We start from the raw sequence: 17,423 nt of genomic DNA on the forward strand, positions 1-17,423 counted from the left end.
TAGCGACCCCTCCTTGGGTTTCCGAGGCAGTTATCACGACGGAAGTAGGATTGCCCAACCTTCCTTCCGAGGAGTGGCTGGTGGGTTAGTTGGTATTTAATCCACTTCTGTATCCTTCCTTTCAAAGGTCAGGGCTCCAGGATTATCTTCTGTACCTATGTCAATTGGTTTCTCTTTTCTTTGTTGAAGAGGGTCTGTGTAGCTTGTCTGTCTGTTCCACCATCTTACCAGAAGCTGTTATGGTAGTACTTTTTATTTCTCCTCCATTCAGATGTCATAAAGATATTTTTCTAAAAACTTTCCCTTTCATATTTAGGAACTAGAGTTGATTTCTGTTTCTAGTTACAGGTTTGTCATTGTTGTTAAGTGCTGTTGAGTCAGAGCCAACTCATAGAGACCCCTCCTTGGGTTTCCTAGGCAGTATCACTATGGAAGTAGGATTGCCCAACCTTACTTCTGAGGAGTGGCTGGTGGGTTTGAAACACCAGCCTTCTGGTTAGCAGTCAAGTGCCTTAGGCACTATGCTACCAGAGCTCCCTAATCAGAGGTAGCATATCCAATATCATTACTTCCCTTATAGAAATATTCTAGCACCATTTTTTTTTAAAGTATCTTTTTCTCACTTCTTCATAGTTCATCTTGTTATTTCCCAAGTGTTCAGACATATTTGGGTCTATTTAGGGGCTCTTTTTCCATTGGTTCCTCTTTCTATTCCTTCATCAGTACTCTATCATTTTAATTATTTCAGGTTTATAAGTCTTGTTTCCTAATTTTGATAGCATCTTTTCTCCAGAAAAGTAAAGTCGATCAACTTACAGTTCTTAAACTTGTTTTTATGTGGATTAAAAACAAAACCCCTCACAAAAAAACTATTCTTTTAACTCAAGAACAGTTGATTTAGAATGGGAAGCAAGTTAACTAGAGGCTTATCTCACCTGAAACAGCAAATGTTCACGTGATAATTAGCAAGTAATCAAACTACTATTTTAAGTACACCAAGGCATTCATAATGAAATTTGTAAGGAGAAAGAGGGAAAGCAATCACCTAATAATCCAGAGCCCAATCTCAGGCAAAACATTTTCAAAGATTCTTTCTAATGATAATTACAATGTTAATGAGACTGGAAATGTATAAATTTTTACAAACATTCTGATTTCTACATCTTTTATGTATTTCATATTCTTCATATTAATGAAATCCAATTGTCAGCTGGGGGCATTCCTCTGCCCCTTTGAGGTCTACATAAAAATATTTCAAAATCTGGTCCTAACATGTTCAGTATTCTTACTAATTTCCAGCACTTACAAATTATCCTTGCATCTTTTACTTCTTGAGCTCTAGTGTGGTTCTAGATCACAGTGACCCCAACACGAAGCTCATGCTCTTCTTCAACTTCTCCAACTAAAAACCCCCATGCCCTTACCCAGTGTTAAGGATTGAATTGTCTCACTCAAAAATATGTGTTGTAAATCCTAACCTCTATACTTATGGATATAACCCCACTTGGGAATAGTGTTTTCTTTGTTATGATAATGAAGCCATATTAGTGTAGAGTGCATCTGAAGCATTTTTGAGATATAAAAGGAGCAGATTAGGCACAGAAGCAAGCAAACAAGCACAAATGGGGAACACATAGATGGTCACATGGAGAGCTCCAAGGAATACGAAGAAAGATTTTTCCCAAAGTGGAGAACGAGCCTTCCCCTAGAGCCGGCACCCTCAATTTGGACTTCTGTCTTCCTAGATTATGAGAGAATAAATTTCTACTTGTTAAAGCCACCTGCTTGTAGTATTGTTACTATAACAGCACTAAGAGACCAAGAGGAGCTCTGGTAGCATAGTGCCTAAGGCACTTGACTGCTAACCAGAAGGCTGGCAAACCCACCAGCCACTCCTCGGAAGGAAGATGGGGCAATCTACTTCTGTAGTGATACTGCCTCAGAAACCCAAGGAGGGGTCGCTATGAGTCAGGTCTGACTCAACAGCACATACCAACAATAACAACAAGAGACCAAGACAGCCTCTCTGAGATACTGGGCAGAGAAAGGCTTCACAACACTTACACATACGTACCTTTTCCCCCCCTCTTCCTGAGTTCCCCAATATTCCACTTTTTGTCTCTTTTTTAGACAAAGCAATCTCAGCACTCAGACCAGTGGGGTGGGCATGTGGGGTAAAGAGGAGCACTTACCTTTTAAATGAATCCTTTGTTAAAATATTTTCTCAATAACACTTCTCTTTCTAAATGAAACTTAGGTTCCACTTATTAGGCAGTAAAATGTCCTCCAACAGATTCCATCAATCTGAGGTCTTGACCCTGCCCCAATTCCATCCAGCCATTTTAGAAAACACAGAGAAACATTAATCACAGAATTTTGGTTGGATTCTAGAATGTAGAGATTTATACTAAACTCAACACGTCAAGTTTTATTCAACCTCTTACGCGTGATGCATTTTACTGGGTTTTAATGGACCAATAAAGAACATGCTAAATAGAGAAAAGATTGATGTTGTCAAGGATTTCATTTTACTTGGATCCATAATCAAACTACCATTTGAAATACACCAAGGCATTCACAATAAATTTTGTAAGGATAATATGAGGAAAGAAGGAAGCACTTGGTAATTCAGAGCTTAATAGCATGCAAAAAAATTTCCCATGGAAGCACCAGTTAAGAAATCAAACAACATTTTGCATTGGGCAAATCTGCTGCAAGCAACCTCTCTAAAGTGTTTAGAGAAAACAAAAAAAAAGGAAAGATGTCACTTTGAGGACAAAAGGCATTTGACCAAAGCCATGGTATTTTCAATCTCCTCATATGCGTGCAAAAGTTGGACAATGAACAAGGATGACCAAAGAAGAATTGATACATTTGAATTGTGGTGCTGGCAAAGAATATCAAACATACCATGGAATACTAGAAGAATGAACAAATGTCTTGGAAGAAATATAGCCAGAATTCTTCTTAGAAATAAAGATGGTGAGATTTCGTCTCATGTACTTTGCACATGTTACCAGGAGTCCCTGGAGAAGGACATTATGCTTGGTACAGGGTCAGCAAAAAAAAAAACAAAAAAAAAAGGCAGACTCTCAAAGAGATGGATTGGCATAATGGCAGCAACACTGGGCTCCAACACTGTAAGGATGGTACAGGACAGGACAGTATTTATCTGTTGTACATAGGGTCGTTAGGAGCTGAAGCAACTTCCCGCACCTAACAACACTTCTCTAATTTTCACACCATCAGTTTAAACAAAGAGCAATCAGACCACAGACAAGGGAGCAACTAATATTGTTGCAGGGAACACACAGAAATATTTTCAGAGGCCTCGTGAGATGTCTTTAGGATTGAGTAGGATATGTCAAGAAAAGAGACTACCAGATTTGAGCAAATGGACATAAATACTCTATGAGTCAGTCTGACTGGAGGGCACATAACAGCAACAACTCCTTTTTCAGACCTCTCCTGTCATATGCTGAGAAACCTGTATTTGAAGTCATCAGAAAACAAAAGATAAAGGCATTTTGTTAGCATAGGGACAGGAGATTAAAATAGTTTTGCTTGAAATGAAAAACAAGCTGTATGAATTTAATCCCTCTACAACCTGGCTTTCTCATTTGTTACATGATGATGTGGTAAAGAGAGAAAACCCACTCAGTCTGGGAAAATGAAATGAAGATGATTTGTTCAGAAATATTACATCCATTTGTAGAAAAGCACCAGCCCACAAAAATAGGAACTCTTAACAACTTCTAGCTAAAGCAGACACAGGCCACGGAACAAAGAAATTATAAAATAGTTGTTTGATTGGTTAGTCTTGGTTGAGGTCATAAGGCCAAAGGGTTAGGGGTAGGGAATAGGTTTCTATCGGTTAACTGGATATAGAGAATCCAGTGATTGATTTCAAGAACTAATTACAGAGGTTTTAAACCTTGTACAGCTTTCAGGTAGAATCACCAAACATTACTGGTGGATGTTTATAAAGCTTTGACCACGTATCCGGAGTGGGTGAAAATTCCTCTTGGTGCCAGGATACCATTTCACAGACACAACTTGTTAAACAAAACTTTTAAGGGGTCTGGGAAACTTTAGCTCTAGTGTCATAGCCATTAAAGCATTCAGTTGCTGTGGTGGTTATGTTTTTGTGTCAACTTGGCTGAGCCTGGTTGAGTGGCTGGGCAGCTGGTGGTAGTTATTCCCCATGATGGGACTTACCACAAGCAGCTAAGTACTTGCCTTTGGGTATGTGGTCTTCTTCCTGTATATAAGGAGAAGCCTTGGGAATGGTCTCTAGCCTATGGCATGCTTGGAACCTGCATGTAGCTGTGTCTTTGCTCAGCAGCCTGTTATGCTCTGCCAACCTTGGGACTTAGAATGGACTTAAGTTAATGGCCTGCCATGTGGTTTAATAACATCGGGACTGTGCCTTTTTACTTTTCAACCTTGGGGCTTCTCAGCCTCAGCCAGCAGCTGTCTGAGTGAAGAAACGTCTCTAGCTCCAGTGGGCCGGGAGCAGAAGACAGAGCTGGACCCCAAGGTTGAGGGGCTTTCAACCAGCCCCTACAGCCTGGTACTTTGAACTTGGACTTAAAGCCTCCAAATTACAAGAATAAACTCCTGTTTGTTAAGGTCATCCCATTTGTGGTATATTTCTGTCAGAGTGGCACTAGGTAACCAGAACAGTTGCTAACCAAAGGTTGGCAGTTGGAACCCAGGAAGACTCCCTGGCAGAAAGATGACGCAGTCTGCTATGCTTAAGACTTACAGCCTTGGAAACCATATGTGGCAGTTCTCTTCTGTCACACTGTTGGGGTTCAAACCCAAAAGGGCAAATGCCTCAGAATAACTGCACAGAGAGCCCGAAAAACTGACCCAGAGTCACTCTAAAAGACATCAAGTTTACTGAGGCATCTTATGAAAAGCAGTGCTGCATACAGCCAAGGGGGGTTTGTCCATGATTCTTGAGGTCCGTGCTATCACCTCCCCCATCTACAATCATTTATACAGTAGTAGGAGCTCTGGTGGTGTAGTGCCTAAGGCATCTGACTGCTAACCAGAAGGTTGGCGGTTCAAACCCACCAGCCACTCCTCAGAAGGAAGACTGGGCAATCCACTTCTGTAGAGATACCACCTCGGAAACCAAAGGAGGGATTGCTATGAGTCAGAAACTATTTGACGGCATGAGTCTGGCTTTTTTGGGGGGTTTAGAACAATCACAAGGGGCTTGGGTGACAAGCGCCAGACTAGTCTGGCTGGCAGCCAATGCAGGTGGTCAGTTCTCTGAGGGTATTGCAAGATGTTCTGGCTGTCAGGAAGTTTATGCTGGTGGTCACAAGTAGATGTTCCTTCCTTATAAGATGCTGACGACAGCAGCTGCAAGTGTGGCTGCCTCAGGAAAGTGTAGGGAGGGGAAGCCAAAGAAAGGAAGTATAAAATTTAGAATGGCAGAGCAAGAGCCATTTTGGGGGATTTGAAGGCATAAATACATATATACATACACACAGGAACCAGGAGCTCTGGTAGCATAGTGCCTAAGGCTAACCAGAAGGCTGGGGGTTCAAACCCACCAGCCACTCCTCAGAAGGAAGGTTGGGCAATCTACTTCCGTAGTGATATCGCCTCAGAAGCCCAAGGAGGGGTCGCTATGAGTCGGGGCCGACTCGACGGCACATAACAACAACAACATAGTTGAAAACTATTTGATGGCAGTGGGTTTTGTTTGGTTTTGGACACTTAGACAAGGCCAGCTTCAAACCCTTTCAAGCAACTATCTTTACCACATCTTTGTCATGAACATTCTTCTGGCCCACTTTGTACAAAATACACCTGTGTCAAAATTCCTTTCCTCTGAGTGTATTTCCTTTAATTCCTAACTTGACTAAACTTCCCCCCAAAACAACAGGAGCTCTGGTGGCGTAGTGCCTAAGGCATTTCACTGCTAAGGGGGTGCTTCAAACCCACCAGCCACTCCTCGGAAAACAGGTTGGGCAATCTACTTCCCTAGAGTTACCGCCTGGGCAGGGTCACTGTGAGTCGGAAATGACTGGACAGCAGGGAATTTGGTTACAGGGAAATTTCTTCTTAGTTTTTATGGCTTCCAAGTAATTAACAGAGACAGATAACAAGAGGTTGTAAAGGGAAATTGACCTTTGAGATGAAAAGATTCAAGCAGGACGATCTACACTGTATTCTATACAGTTTAATTCAGCAAGAATGAGGCGAATTCTAGCATACAGCTTTGGTCAAAAAGGCTTAATGAATTTCTCCTTTACAAAGATAACAATACCCTCAGAAGGCCCAAGTGACAAAATATGAGAGAATGCTTAACCAATGCTTTAGCACACTGTAAGTGTTCAATAAAAGCGGAGAGGGATATTGGCAACGCTGCTTGGATGTCACTTACTCACTGCCGTCAGGCGATTCCGACTCATAGCGACCCCTCCTTGGGTTTCCGCGGCGGTATCACTACGGAAGTAGATCGCCCAATCTCCCTTCCGAAGAGTGGGTGGTGGGTTTGAACGGCCAGCCTTCTCGTTAGTAGTCAAATGCCTTAGGCACTACGCCACCAGAGCTCCCAAGTGCCGGTTAAATACCATTCTGTAACTACTTAAGACGAGATACTGGTGCAAACTAGCCACTATTGTTGTAAAATGTTTAGAAATATTACTTTTGATAGTCTGGGTACCTACGATGGCACAAAAACGGAAGAGACGGGGAAGTAAGAGCTCGTAAATTTAGATGTCTTGATTCTACTCTGGGTTGAGATGGGTGAGAAAAGAGAGTGAAGTAAGGCAAGTTCTTCCAAAGAGGTGAACAAACTGGCAAGAACAGCTCCTCGGTGACCTGCATAGAGGAGAGATCTCGCGCGAGGGACGGCCGATGGGCTTCGCAGCGAGATCCTAGGAAGGCTGCGCGGTCCAGAAGTCTCCAGGACACAGATGTGCCCGAGTTACTGAACGCCAGACTCTGAGGCCTGGAAGATGAAGCGATGAGACACCACGCAAGTCAAGCCTCCTCGCTCATCACCCACTACGCCAGCCCGCACCTCCGAAAACCAGTCGGGCTGGTCGACTCCTACCCAGTTTCCTCCGCGGCACCGCCGTGACATCACTTCCTTTCCGCGTCGCGCACTTGGGAGGAAGTGCTGTGGCGGAGGCCACCTTTCCTGCTCTTCTCTTAGGTTACGTTCGTCTGGGGGCCGGTTTCGTCTGCTACCGGCTGGGCTACTGCTATGGGAGTCCCGGCTTTCTTCCGCTGGCTCAGCCGCAAGTACCCGTCCATCATTGTCAACTGCGTGGAGGAGAAGGTGGGAGTAGGGTAGGCGGCCGCCAGGCTGGTATCCGGGGCCCCAGCGCTTTTGGGTCGCGGCCCTCAGCGTCCAAGGCCCGTGCCGCCCAGCCAGTCCCGGGGCACCCACGGCCGGACACGCGGTGGGGCGCCGGTACATGGATTCAGGGTTCGGAAGAAGAAATGGGGTGCCAAGGAAAGCGTTGGGTTGGACTTGGCGGGATGGCCGCTCTTTCCCTCCTTGCATTCTCTACGACCGTAAGGCCCCGCCCATGGCTTTGTTTCCTCCTGGGACCTTATGGTGTGGGTCCCCAAGAGGCTCAAAGGCTGTTGAGCCCTGAGCCAGATTCGCAGAGTTAGCTTGTTAGGGACGCGCGGATCTCCACCTTTAAGCACCTTGTAATGTAATAATCCCTTGCGGCGAGTTTTCTGATGTTTACTAACCATTCCTAAAGGTTTTCATGTACTATGAGAAGCCATTTGTTGCTGTTGTATCTTACGCCGGAAACAGCACCTTAGACATAGCCAGGGCAAGATAGAAATGTGATAAATGCTCTTTTTTCTAGGTATCCCGATTGTTGGACAGCATGTTTGTTGACATTTTCAGGGTTTCTGGGTGCATTTGAACTTTTTTTTTGTTGTTGTTAGCCTGTTATGGGTAGACTTTAATCGGTTTTTGAGTTTTTTAATTTATTGTTTCAGTAATGAGTTAGATTTTGTATTCTTCTATTGGAATTACTGAGTTGGGAAGGTCCAGGTAAATCATGATTCAGACGTGTTCGTTTTGAAGGAAGTGCTGGTCCACCAGTGTGAACTTTGTTTGGTTATAGATTGGTAAGATCTTGATTTCTCATTTTCTTAGCTGCTATTTAATAAGGAACTGAAAGCTTTTTTTCTGTGTGTGTGACATTCTGTTATTTTTTTGTGTTTTTCTTTAAGAGAAACTGCTACACAAATGCTTCTTTGTTTTGAAAACTTTTATCAAATTTTTTTAGAAAAAAATACCAACACCCTTACTCCACCCCTTCCCACTCCCATTTCTGTTCCTCAGAACAGAACCACGTTTAAATTTTTAGATTCTGTTTTTATTTTGGTTTTAAATCCATCTATTAAATTTTAGCCATGATGGGAGAATGGATTTAGTCACTTTTTCAGATTCTGCTCCCTTATTCTCCTAATGTAATGAGTCATTTATTTCTTCTAATAGTAAGCTTTATATCTTTAAGTAATGCTGCTTTTCTTTATTATTCCATCATCTATAAGAAGTATCCCTTGTCATATCACTTCCTGGGTTAGATATTAGCTTTTCTACCACTGCTGTGTTCCATTTCATTTTTGCAATGGAAAGCATAAAGATAAATATCCTGGACATTAGTGAGCTGAAATGGTCTAGTATTGGCCATTTTCAGTTGCACAATCATATGGTGTACAATTCTGGGAATGACAAATTGAGAGGAATGGTCTTGCATTCATCCTGAAAAACATTTCAAGATCTATTCTGAAGTACAACACAATCAGTGATAAGATAGTATCGAAACATCTGCAAATAAGACTAGTTAATACAAATATTATTCAAATTTATGCACCAACCACTGATGCCAAAGATGAAGAAGTTGAATATTTTTACCAACTTTCTGCAATCTGAAATTGATCAAATATGCAATCAAGATGCACTGATAATTACTGGTGATTGAAATGTGAAAATTGGAAACAAAGATCAGTAGCTGGGAAACATGGCCATAGTGGTGGAAATGAGGGTGGAGATCTCATGATAGAGTTTTGCAAGACTTATGACATTGATAACAAATAACCTTTTTTCAAAAACATAAACAGCAGTTATACCCTTGTATCTCACCACATAGAATACACAGGAATCGAATCTACTACATCTGTAGAAAGAGACGGTGAAGAAGCTCAATATCAACAGAACAAGCCCAGGGACTGAGTGTGGAATAGACCATCAATTGCTCATATGCAAGTTTAATTTGAAGTGAAGAAAATGAAAACAAGTCTGTGAGAGCCAAAATATGACTTTGACTTTATCCCACCTGAATTTGGAGACCATCTCAAGAATAGATTTGATGCACTGAACACTAATGACTGAAAACCAGAAGAATTGTGGGATGACTTCAGGGGCATCATATGTGAAGAAATCAAACAGTTGTTACAAATACAGGGAAGAAAGAAAAAAAAAATGGATGGCAGAAGTGATTTTGAAACTTTTTTTTTTGCCCTTTTTCTTTTTTTAAATTGTGATTTGGGTGCAAGTTCACAGAGCAAATTCATTTTCTATGCATTTTGTTTTATGACACTGACTACAATTCCACAACATGAAACACTTCCTCCCTGTAGTTACCTCTTCCCTTTGTCTTTCTTTCCTATGCATTCTTGCCCCCGCAAGCTATCTCCCGGTGCAAACATTGCCCTTCTGTTTTCTTACGACTGTTGACTGCAAGGAGTATATTTACCTGATGTAAATACTCACCCTAAATACCTGTCTTTTCTTTGGCTGGAAGCCACAGGAGAGTTCAATTCCAGACCTGAAGGGTAAGTAGGAGCCATAGTCTCAGGGGTCTCACCAGTCTCTTTGTGATTTTGAGTTTTGTTCCACATTGTTCTCTCACTTTATCCAGGATCTCCTGCACTGATCCTTTTCTGAGTGGTTGACAGTAGTAGCCAGGCACTATCTAGTCCTTCTGGTCTCACAATTATATAGGCTGAGGATCACATGGTCCACTAGTCCCTTGGACTAATTGTTTTCATGCATCTTTGGTTTTCTTCATTCTTCTTTGCTCTGGATGAGGAGAGAGTTATTGTTGGATCCAGATTGCCGCTTACAAGCTTTTAAGACCCCGGTTTCTATATCTAGAATGTAGAACAGTGTTTTTGTGTAGTATATTATGCCAGTTGAGCTTGATGTCCCCTGTGATCATGGTCCCAAGCCCACAGGTCTAAAACTCGCTCCCTCGGGGTGGTTGGCCATGGCCAAGAAGTTACCATAACTTTACCTATGTAATACATTTGGACATTCTTGTAGCACATACAAATACATAATGTAGAAATATTGTCTGCCAACCTTATGTATGGGCATGGGTATATTCCCTTTTGCCTAGATGTATCTGATCATTCAGTCTGTCTGCCCATCTATTTACTCATAGATTATGTTTGTTATCACTGACAACACAGTATTGTATGTGTGAAAGGATTTATCTTTGTTGTCTGTACCTCTTATTTTTTAAAATTTTTGTGATTTGGATGAAAGTTTGCAGAGAAAATTCATTTTCTGTACAGCAGCTCCTATATACTTTGTCTCAGGGCATTGACTGCAGTTTCCCACAATGCAACAACTCCATTCCCACTTCCTCCTCATAGTTACCTCTTCCCTATGTCCTTCCCTCCCATGCACTCCTGCCCCCTGAGTTGTCTCTTTGTGCATACACAGCCCTTCTGTTCTCCCATGATCGATCTCTCCAAGGAGTGTATCTTGTTGTCTGTACCTCTTGTGTACCTCTCTACGTCTTCCTCTTCTTCAGTGCCACCATACTGGTCTCTTGCTTTTGGTACATTGCCCTTCCCTTCACCTAAATCAATACTTGTTTCTACCCGTCTAGCAGTATTCCCTTCCCTCTCCTCCCATCCCTGGTAACTAATAAAGAACGTTTCTTCCATATGTAAACCTTTCCTTCACTTTTTACAATAGTGAACTAATACAATATTTGTCCTTCTGTGATTGTCTTATTTTATTCATCATAATGTCCTACAAGTTCATCCACATTATGCAGTGTTTTTCAGATTCTACGTTATTCTTTAGTGTTGCATAGTGTATTCCATTGTGTGTGTATATACTTTGGTTATGCATTCTTCTGTTGATGGGCACAGAGGTTGTTTCCATCTGTTTGCTATTGTGAACAGTGCTGCTGTGAACATGGGTGTATATATCTGTTCGTGTTCTGGCTCTCCTTTAGGATAGATACCTAGTAATGGGATTATTGAATCAAATGGTATTTCTGTTACTAACTTTTTAAGGACTCATACTGCTTTCCACAGTGGTTGTATCATTTTACCATCCTCCCAGCAGTGTATGAGAGCCCCAATCTTTCCATGTTCTCACTAGCATTTGTTATTTTCTGTCTTGTTGAACTTTCCTGTTAGTGCTGGGGTGAGATGGTGTCTCATTGTTGTTTTGATTTGCCTGAAACTTGCTCTTAAATGTGGAGTAGCTAAAGAGAATGGAAAAAAGGAAGTAGTGACAAAGCTGAACAGAAAATTTCACAGGGCAGCTTGAGAAGACAAAGTACTATAATAAAATGTGTAGAAACCTTGTGTTGGAACATGCACAGTGTTTCTCAAGCTGGAAGAATTGGAGAAAGGTAAAGCTTCAAGTTGCAATATTGAAGGATTCTATGGGCAAAATAATGAATGACGCAGGAAGCATCAAAGGAATACAGAAAAAATACACAGACTCACTGTATCCAAAAGAGTTGGTCTATGTTCATCCATTTCAGGATGTAGCATGGGATCAAAAACTTAAGGTATTGAAGGAAAAAGTATAAGCTGCCCCACAGGCATTGATGAAAAACAAAGCTTCAGTAATTGACAGAATAAGAGTTCAGATGTTTCAACAAACTAATGCAATGTTGGAAGTGCTCACAGGTTTATGCCATGAATTTGGAAGACAGCTACTTGGCCCGCCGACTAGAAGAAATCCGTATCTGTACTCGTTACCAAAAAAAAAAGGTGATCCAACACAATTTGAAGTTGTCAAACAGTATCATTAATATCATATGCAAGTAAAATTTTGCTGAAGATAATTCAGAATGGATGTAGCAGTACACTGACAAGGAGTAGCCAGAAGTTCAAGTTGGATTTAGAAGAGGACATGGAATGAGGAATATCATTGGTGATGTCTGGTGGATCTTGGCTGAAAGCAGAGAATACTAGAAAGATGTTTACTTGTGTTTTATTGACTGTGTAAAAACATTTGACTGTGTGGATCATAACAAGGTATGGATAACATTGTGAGGAATAGGAAATACAGAATACTTAGTTGTGCTGATGAGGAACCTGTACATAGACCAAGAATAGAACAGAGGATACTCTGGTTTTAAATAAGGGAAAGTGTGCCTTAGTGTTGTATCTGTTCACCATATTTATTCAATCTATATGCTGAACAGATAGAGAAACTGGACTACGTGAAGAAAACAGAGCTTTAGGATTGGAGGAAGTCTCATTAACAACCTGTGATATGCAGATGACAGAACCTTGCTTATTGAAAGGGAAGAAGACTTGAAGATCAAAGACTAGAGCTGTCAGTATACATTAAATCTCAACATAAAACAAAAATCCTCATAAATGGACCAATAAACCACAACATGATACATGGAGAAAAGATTGACATTGCCAAGGATTTCATCTTACATGGAGCTACATCAAGGTCATAGAAGCAACAGTCATGAAATCAAACAACATATTACATTGGGCAAGTCTGCTGCAAATGACTTCTTTAAAGTGCTAAAAAGCAAAGATGTCACTTTGAGGATGAGGGTGCACCTGAACAAAGGCATGATATTCTCAGTCTCATCGTATGCTTGCAAGCATGGCATTGAACATGGAAGAATGAGTCATGATGTTGGCAAAGAATATAAAGTATGCCACGGAATGCCAGAAGAATGAACAAATCTGCCTTGGAAGGGTATAGCGAGAATGCTCCTTAGAAGGGAGGTTAGTGAGTGCAGAAACGACAAGGAGGCCACATGTTCTGACCTCCTCTAATCCCACAAGAGGAAGACAGGGTTACCAGCAGTAACCCAAGGCCTATTACTGCCAGGCCAGACATGCTGCCTCCCTCCAGTCCTTTCTCCAACCGTTCCTCCCAGAGCACCCACCACCTCTCTCCTGGGTTCGATAATTCGCTGCAGTGGCCACACAGAACTCACAGATTACAAGGTTTATTGGGAAGCACCAAGCTACAATTTAAGTTCAGGAAGAACGCTCAGTCTCTCTCCCAGCCCAACATCCCTCAGCCAACAGTCTCTCAGTCTCTTTCCCAGCAGTGCTGGTCCCTAGGTGTCTCACTCAGCAATGCGTGTCTCTTGCTCTCTTTCCCAGCAGCACGTGTCTCTTTCAGCAGCACGTCTTCCTCCACCAGCAGTCAGAGAGAGTTCTGCCTCCAGGAGGTCCCCTTTTTGAGCCTGGCAGGGTGGTCAAACTAGCCAATTATAGCATCAGAACTCTAAGCACCTGAGAGAGTGGGCACCTCCCAGAACATTGTTTTGTGCCACTCCCAACAGAAATACTCCAGGTGGACACCTTCAGCAATCAGGAGCTCCTCAGTTGCTCATAGCAAATCCCACCTTGGAGTTTACAAAGACTTATGGGTAGAAAAGCCACACAAAGTAATTTACTATACCACAGTGAGACTTCATCTCATGTACTTTGGACATATTATCAGGAGAGACCAGTCTCTGGACAAGGACATTGTGCTTGGTAAAGTAGAGAGCCAGTGAAAAAGAGGAAGACCATCAGTGAGATGGAGTGACACAGTAGCTGCAACAGTGGGCTCATAAGGATGACAAAGGACTGAGCAATGTTTCATTCTGTTCTACATTGGTCACCAAGAGTTGGAACTGAGTCAACAGCACCTAACAACAATAACAATATATGTACCACACTTTGTTTATTTCTTGGTAGATATTTCAACTGTTTCCATCTTTTGGGTATTGGGAATAGTGCTGCAATCAATGTTGGTGTACAAGTGTCTACATTCCTGCTTTTAATTCTTTTTGTCATATACCTAGAAGTGAAATTCCTGTATCATATAGTGATTCTGTGTTTAATTTTTCGAGGACCCACTAGATTATTTTTCATAGCAGCTGAGCTATTTTATAATACCATCAGCAATGGGTACGAATCTGATTTCTTCATATCCTTGCCAAACTCAAAACAAGCAAACTCATTGCCATTGTGTTAATTCTGTAGGCAGCTGGCTGGTGCACATGGTTTGTGCTTGGTTGGCTACTAACCATAATGTTGGCAATTCAAACCTTCTCAGCAGAATGGTGAAAGAAAGGCCTGGCAGTCTGCTTCTGTAAAGATTACTGCTGAGAAAACCCTGTGGAGCTCATTTGTTTTCTGTAACACATGGGTTACCATCGCATCCTTGGAGACACCTGTTAATTTTTGTTTTTTAAGTTACAGACATCTTAGTGAGTGTGAAATGGTATCTCATTTTGGTTTTGATTTGCGTTTCCCTACTGATATTGAAAGGAGACCTGATGGCACAATGGTTAAGTCCTCGGCTGCTAACTGAAAGATCAGAGGTTTGAACTCAACTAGGCACTCTGCCGAAGAAAGATGTGGCAGTCTGCTTCTTAAAAATTGTGGCCTTGGAAGCCCTATGTGGAAGTTCTACACTGTTCTTTAGTATTGATGTAAGTCACAAATGACTGGACGACAGGACATTTTGAAGGTCGCTGGGTGGCACAGTTCATGCTTGACTACTAACCTAAAGATGATTCAAACTCACCTTTACAGCCCTGCTGAACAAAGGCCTGTCAATCTATTTTCATAAAGATTACAACCAAGAAAACCCTACTGAGCACTTGTACTCTTTAACACATAGGGTGACTGAGTTGGACTCAACAGAAGCAGCTTTGGTCTCCTCCTCATCCTCCAATTCATACACATTCTGTTTTGTGACATTGATTGCAGTCCCCACAATATGTGTTGTTCTTGTTGTTGTTGTGTGCCATCGAGTTGGACCCGATTCATAGCAACCCCTCCTTGGGTTTCCGAGGCAGTATCACTACGGAAGTAGATTGCCCCATCTTCCTTCCGAGGAGTAGCTGGTGGATTTGAACCGCCAGCCTTCTGGTTAGCAGTCAAGTGCCTTAGGCACTATGCTACCAGAGCTCCCCCATAATATGTAAGGAAGACCAAAGAAGAATTGATGTAGCCTTTTTCCCGCTTCCTGGGTTTACTGTTTCCATTTGTGCTTTCCCTTCCTGCCTCCTGAGCTTTATCCCTGAGCAAATACTACCTTTTTTGATCTGGTATGGTTGATTGTTCTAAGGAGTGCAAAATTTTCTAGTGTTACTTTTCACCTTGTAGGCCTGTTTGTTGTGTGGCTGAAAGTTGAGCCACTGGGATGAGTTAGTTTTTAAATGATGTTGTCCATCTTTTTTACGTGTTTGTTGTATTTCTTTGGTAAATTGTCTATTCAGGTCCTTTCCTCTTTGTGTGATTAGTTGTTTATCTTTTTGTTGTTGAGTTGCAGTAGTTCTTTACAAATTATAGATATTAAACCTTTATTCAATATATAAGGAGCCCTGGTGGCACAGTGGTTAAGTGCTCAGCTGCTAACTGAAAGATTGACAGTTTGGACTCACCCAGCAACTCTACAGTAGGAAGACATGGTGATCTGATTATATGGAGATTACAACATCGAAAACCCTATGGGACAATTATACTCTCTTACCTAGAGTCACTGTAGGTTGAAATTGAGTCAACACCTAACAACAATATCCAATACTTGGTTTCCAAAAATATTCTCTCAGTTGATAGTCTTTTGATAAATGGAAGTCTAGCATAGTGTCTAAGGCACTTGACTGCTAACCAGAAGGCTGGTGGTCAAAACCCACCAGCCACTCTTCAGAAGGAAGATGGGGCAATCTACTTCCATAGTGATACTGCCTGGGAAACCCAAGGAGGGGTCGCTATGAGTCAGATCCGACTCGATGGCACATAATAACAACAACAAATGTTAAGTGAAATTTATCTATTTTGTCTTGTTACTTTTAAGTGTCATATCTAAGAATCCGTTGCTAAAAACTAGATTCCAGAGAGTTACCCTTTTTTTCCCTTGATCGATTTTGAGTTAGCTTTCGTGCATGGTATTAGGTGTAGAAATTCAGTTGTCCCAGCACCATTTGTTAAAGAGAATTTTCTTTAATAATGGAGTTGGTAAATATTTGTGGAAAATCATTTGATCATAAATGTATGAATTTATTTCTGAACTCTCGGTGCTATTCCATTGGTCTGTATGTCTGTCATTTTACCAGTATCAGAATTTTTGATTAGTGTAGCTTTATAAATAGGTTTTGAGATTGGGAACTGTGAGTCCTTCTTTGTTCTTCTCTTTCAAGATTTCTTTGGCTGTTTAGGGGAACCCCTCCTCTTTTTAAAATTTTTTATTGTGATTTAGGGGAACGTTTACAGAGCAAATTCATTTTCCATACAGCAGTTCATACACATTTTGTTTCATGACATTTACTGCAGTTCCCCATAGTACAACAGCTCTTTTCCTTCTTCCTCCAAGTAATTACCTCTTCCCTGTGTCCTTCCCTCCTGTGAACTCCTATCCTCGAGTTATCTCCCTGTGCAAACACTGCCTTTCTGTTCTCCCACAATTGATGGCTCCAAGGAGTGTATCTAAGGTTACCCCCATATGCCTGTCTGTTGTTTGGCTAGAAGCCATAGGAGTGAGTTCAGTTCCAGACCCGAAGGGTAAGTAGGGGCCATAGTCTCAGGAGTCTCACCTAGGTTCTGTCAGACCAGCAAACCTGGTCTTTTTTTTTTTTAATGATTTTGAGTTTTGTTCCACATTGTTCTCCAACTCGATCCAGGATCTTCTGCACTGATCCCCCTTCGAGTGATTGACAGTGGTAGCTGTGCACCATCTACTCCTTCTCGTCTCACGGTAGGCTGAGGATCACATGGTACACTACTCCCTTGGACTAATTGTTTCCATGGATCTTTGGTTTTTTTCATTCTTCTTTGCTCTGGATGAGGAGATGCATCGTTGCATCTAGATGGCAACTTACATGCTTTTAAGGCTCCATTCACTACTCACCAAAGTAGCATGTAGAACAATGTTTCTGTGTGTTATTCTGATTGAGCTTGATGTCCTTTGTGACCATGGTCTCAAGTCCACAGATCCAAGTACTCGCTCCCTCCAGGTTACTGGCTGTATTTCACTAATGTTTTACAGTTTTCAGTGTGCAAGTCTTTCACTTTCTTGTTCATTTTATTCCTAGATATTTCATTATTTTAGATTCTGATGTAAATGGAATTGTTTCCTTAATTTCCTGTTCAGATTGCTTATTGCTGCTAGATTTTTTTTTTTTTTCAGTTTT

The 17,423-nt window shown here is 41.6% G+C and overlaps 1 protein-coding gene across 1 annotated transcript in view; it reads left to right on the forward strand.

Annotated features, from left to right (window-relative positions):
• The first annotated feature begins 7,234 nt into the window (after positions 1 to 7,234).
• The window catches only part of XRN2 (5'-3' exoribonuclease 2), a 115,561-nt gene continuing 105,372 nt past the window's right edge, over positions 7,235 to 17,423 (forward strand). The window contains exon 1 of the mRNA XM_007950360.2: positions 7,235 to 7,309. Within this exon, the coding sequence (XP_007948551.1) occupies positions 7,235 to 7,309 (75 nt within the window). The remainder of the gene's footprint in view (positions 7,310 to 17,423) is intronic.

This window comes from Orycteropus afer, unplaced genomic scaffold, assembly GCF_000298275.1.
Source record: "Orycteropus afer afer isolate SDZICR_OR568_19922 unplaced genomic scaffold, OryAfe1.0 scaffold00269, whole genome shotgun sequence".
In the NCBI taxonomy this organism is placed as follows: Eukaryota; Metazoa; Chordata; class Mammalia; order Tubulidentata; family Orycteropodidae; genus Orycteropus; species Orycteropus afer.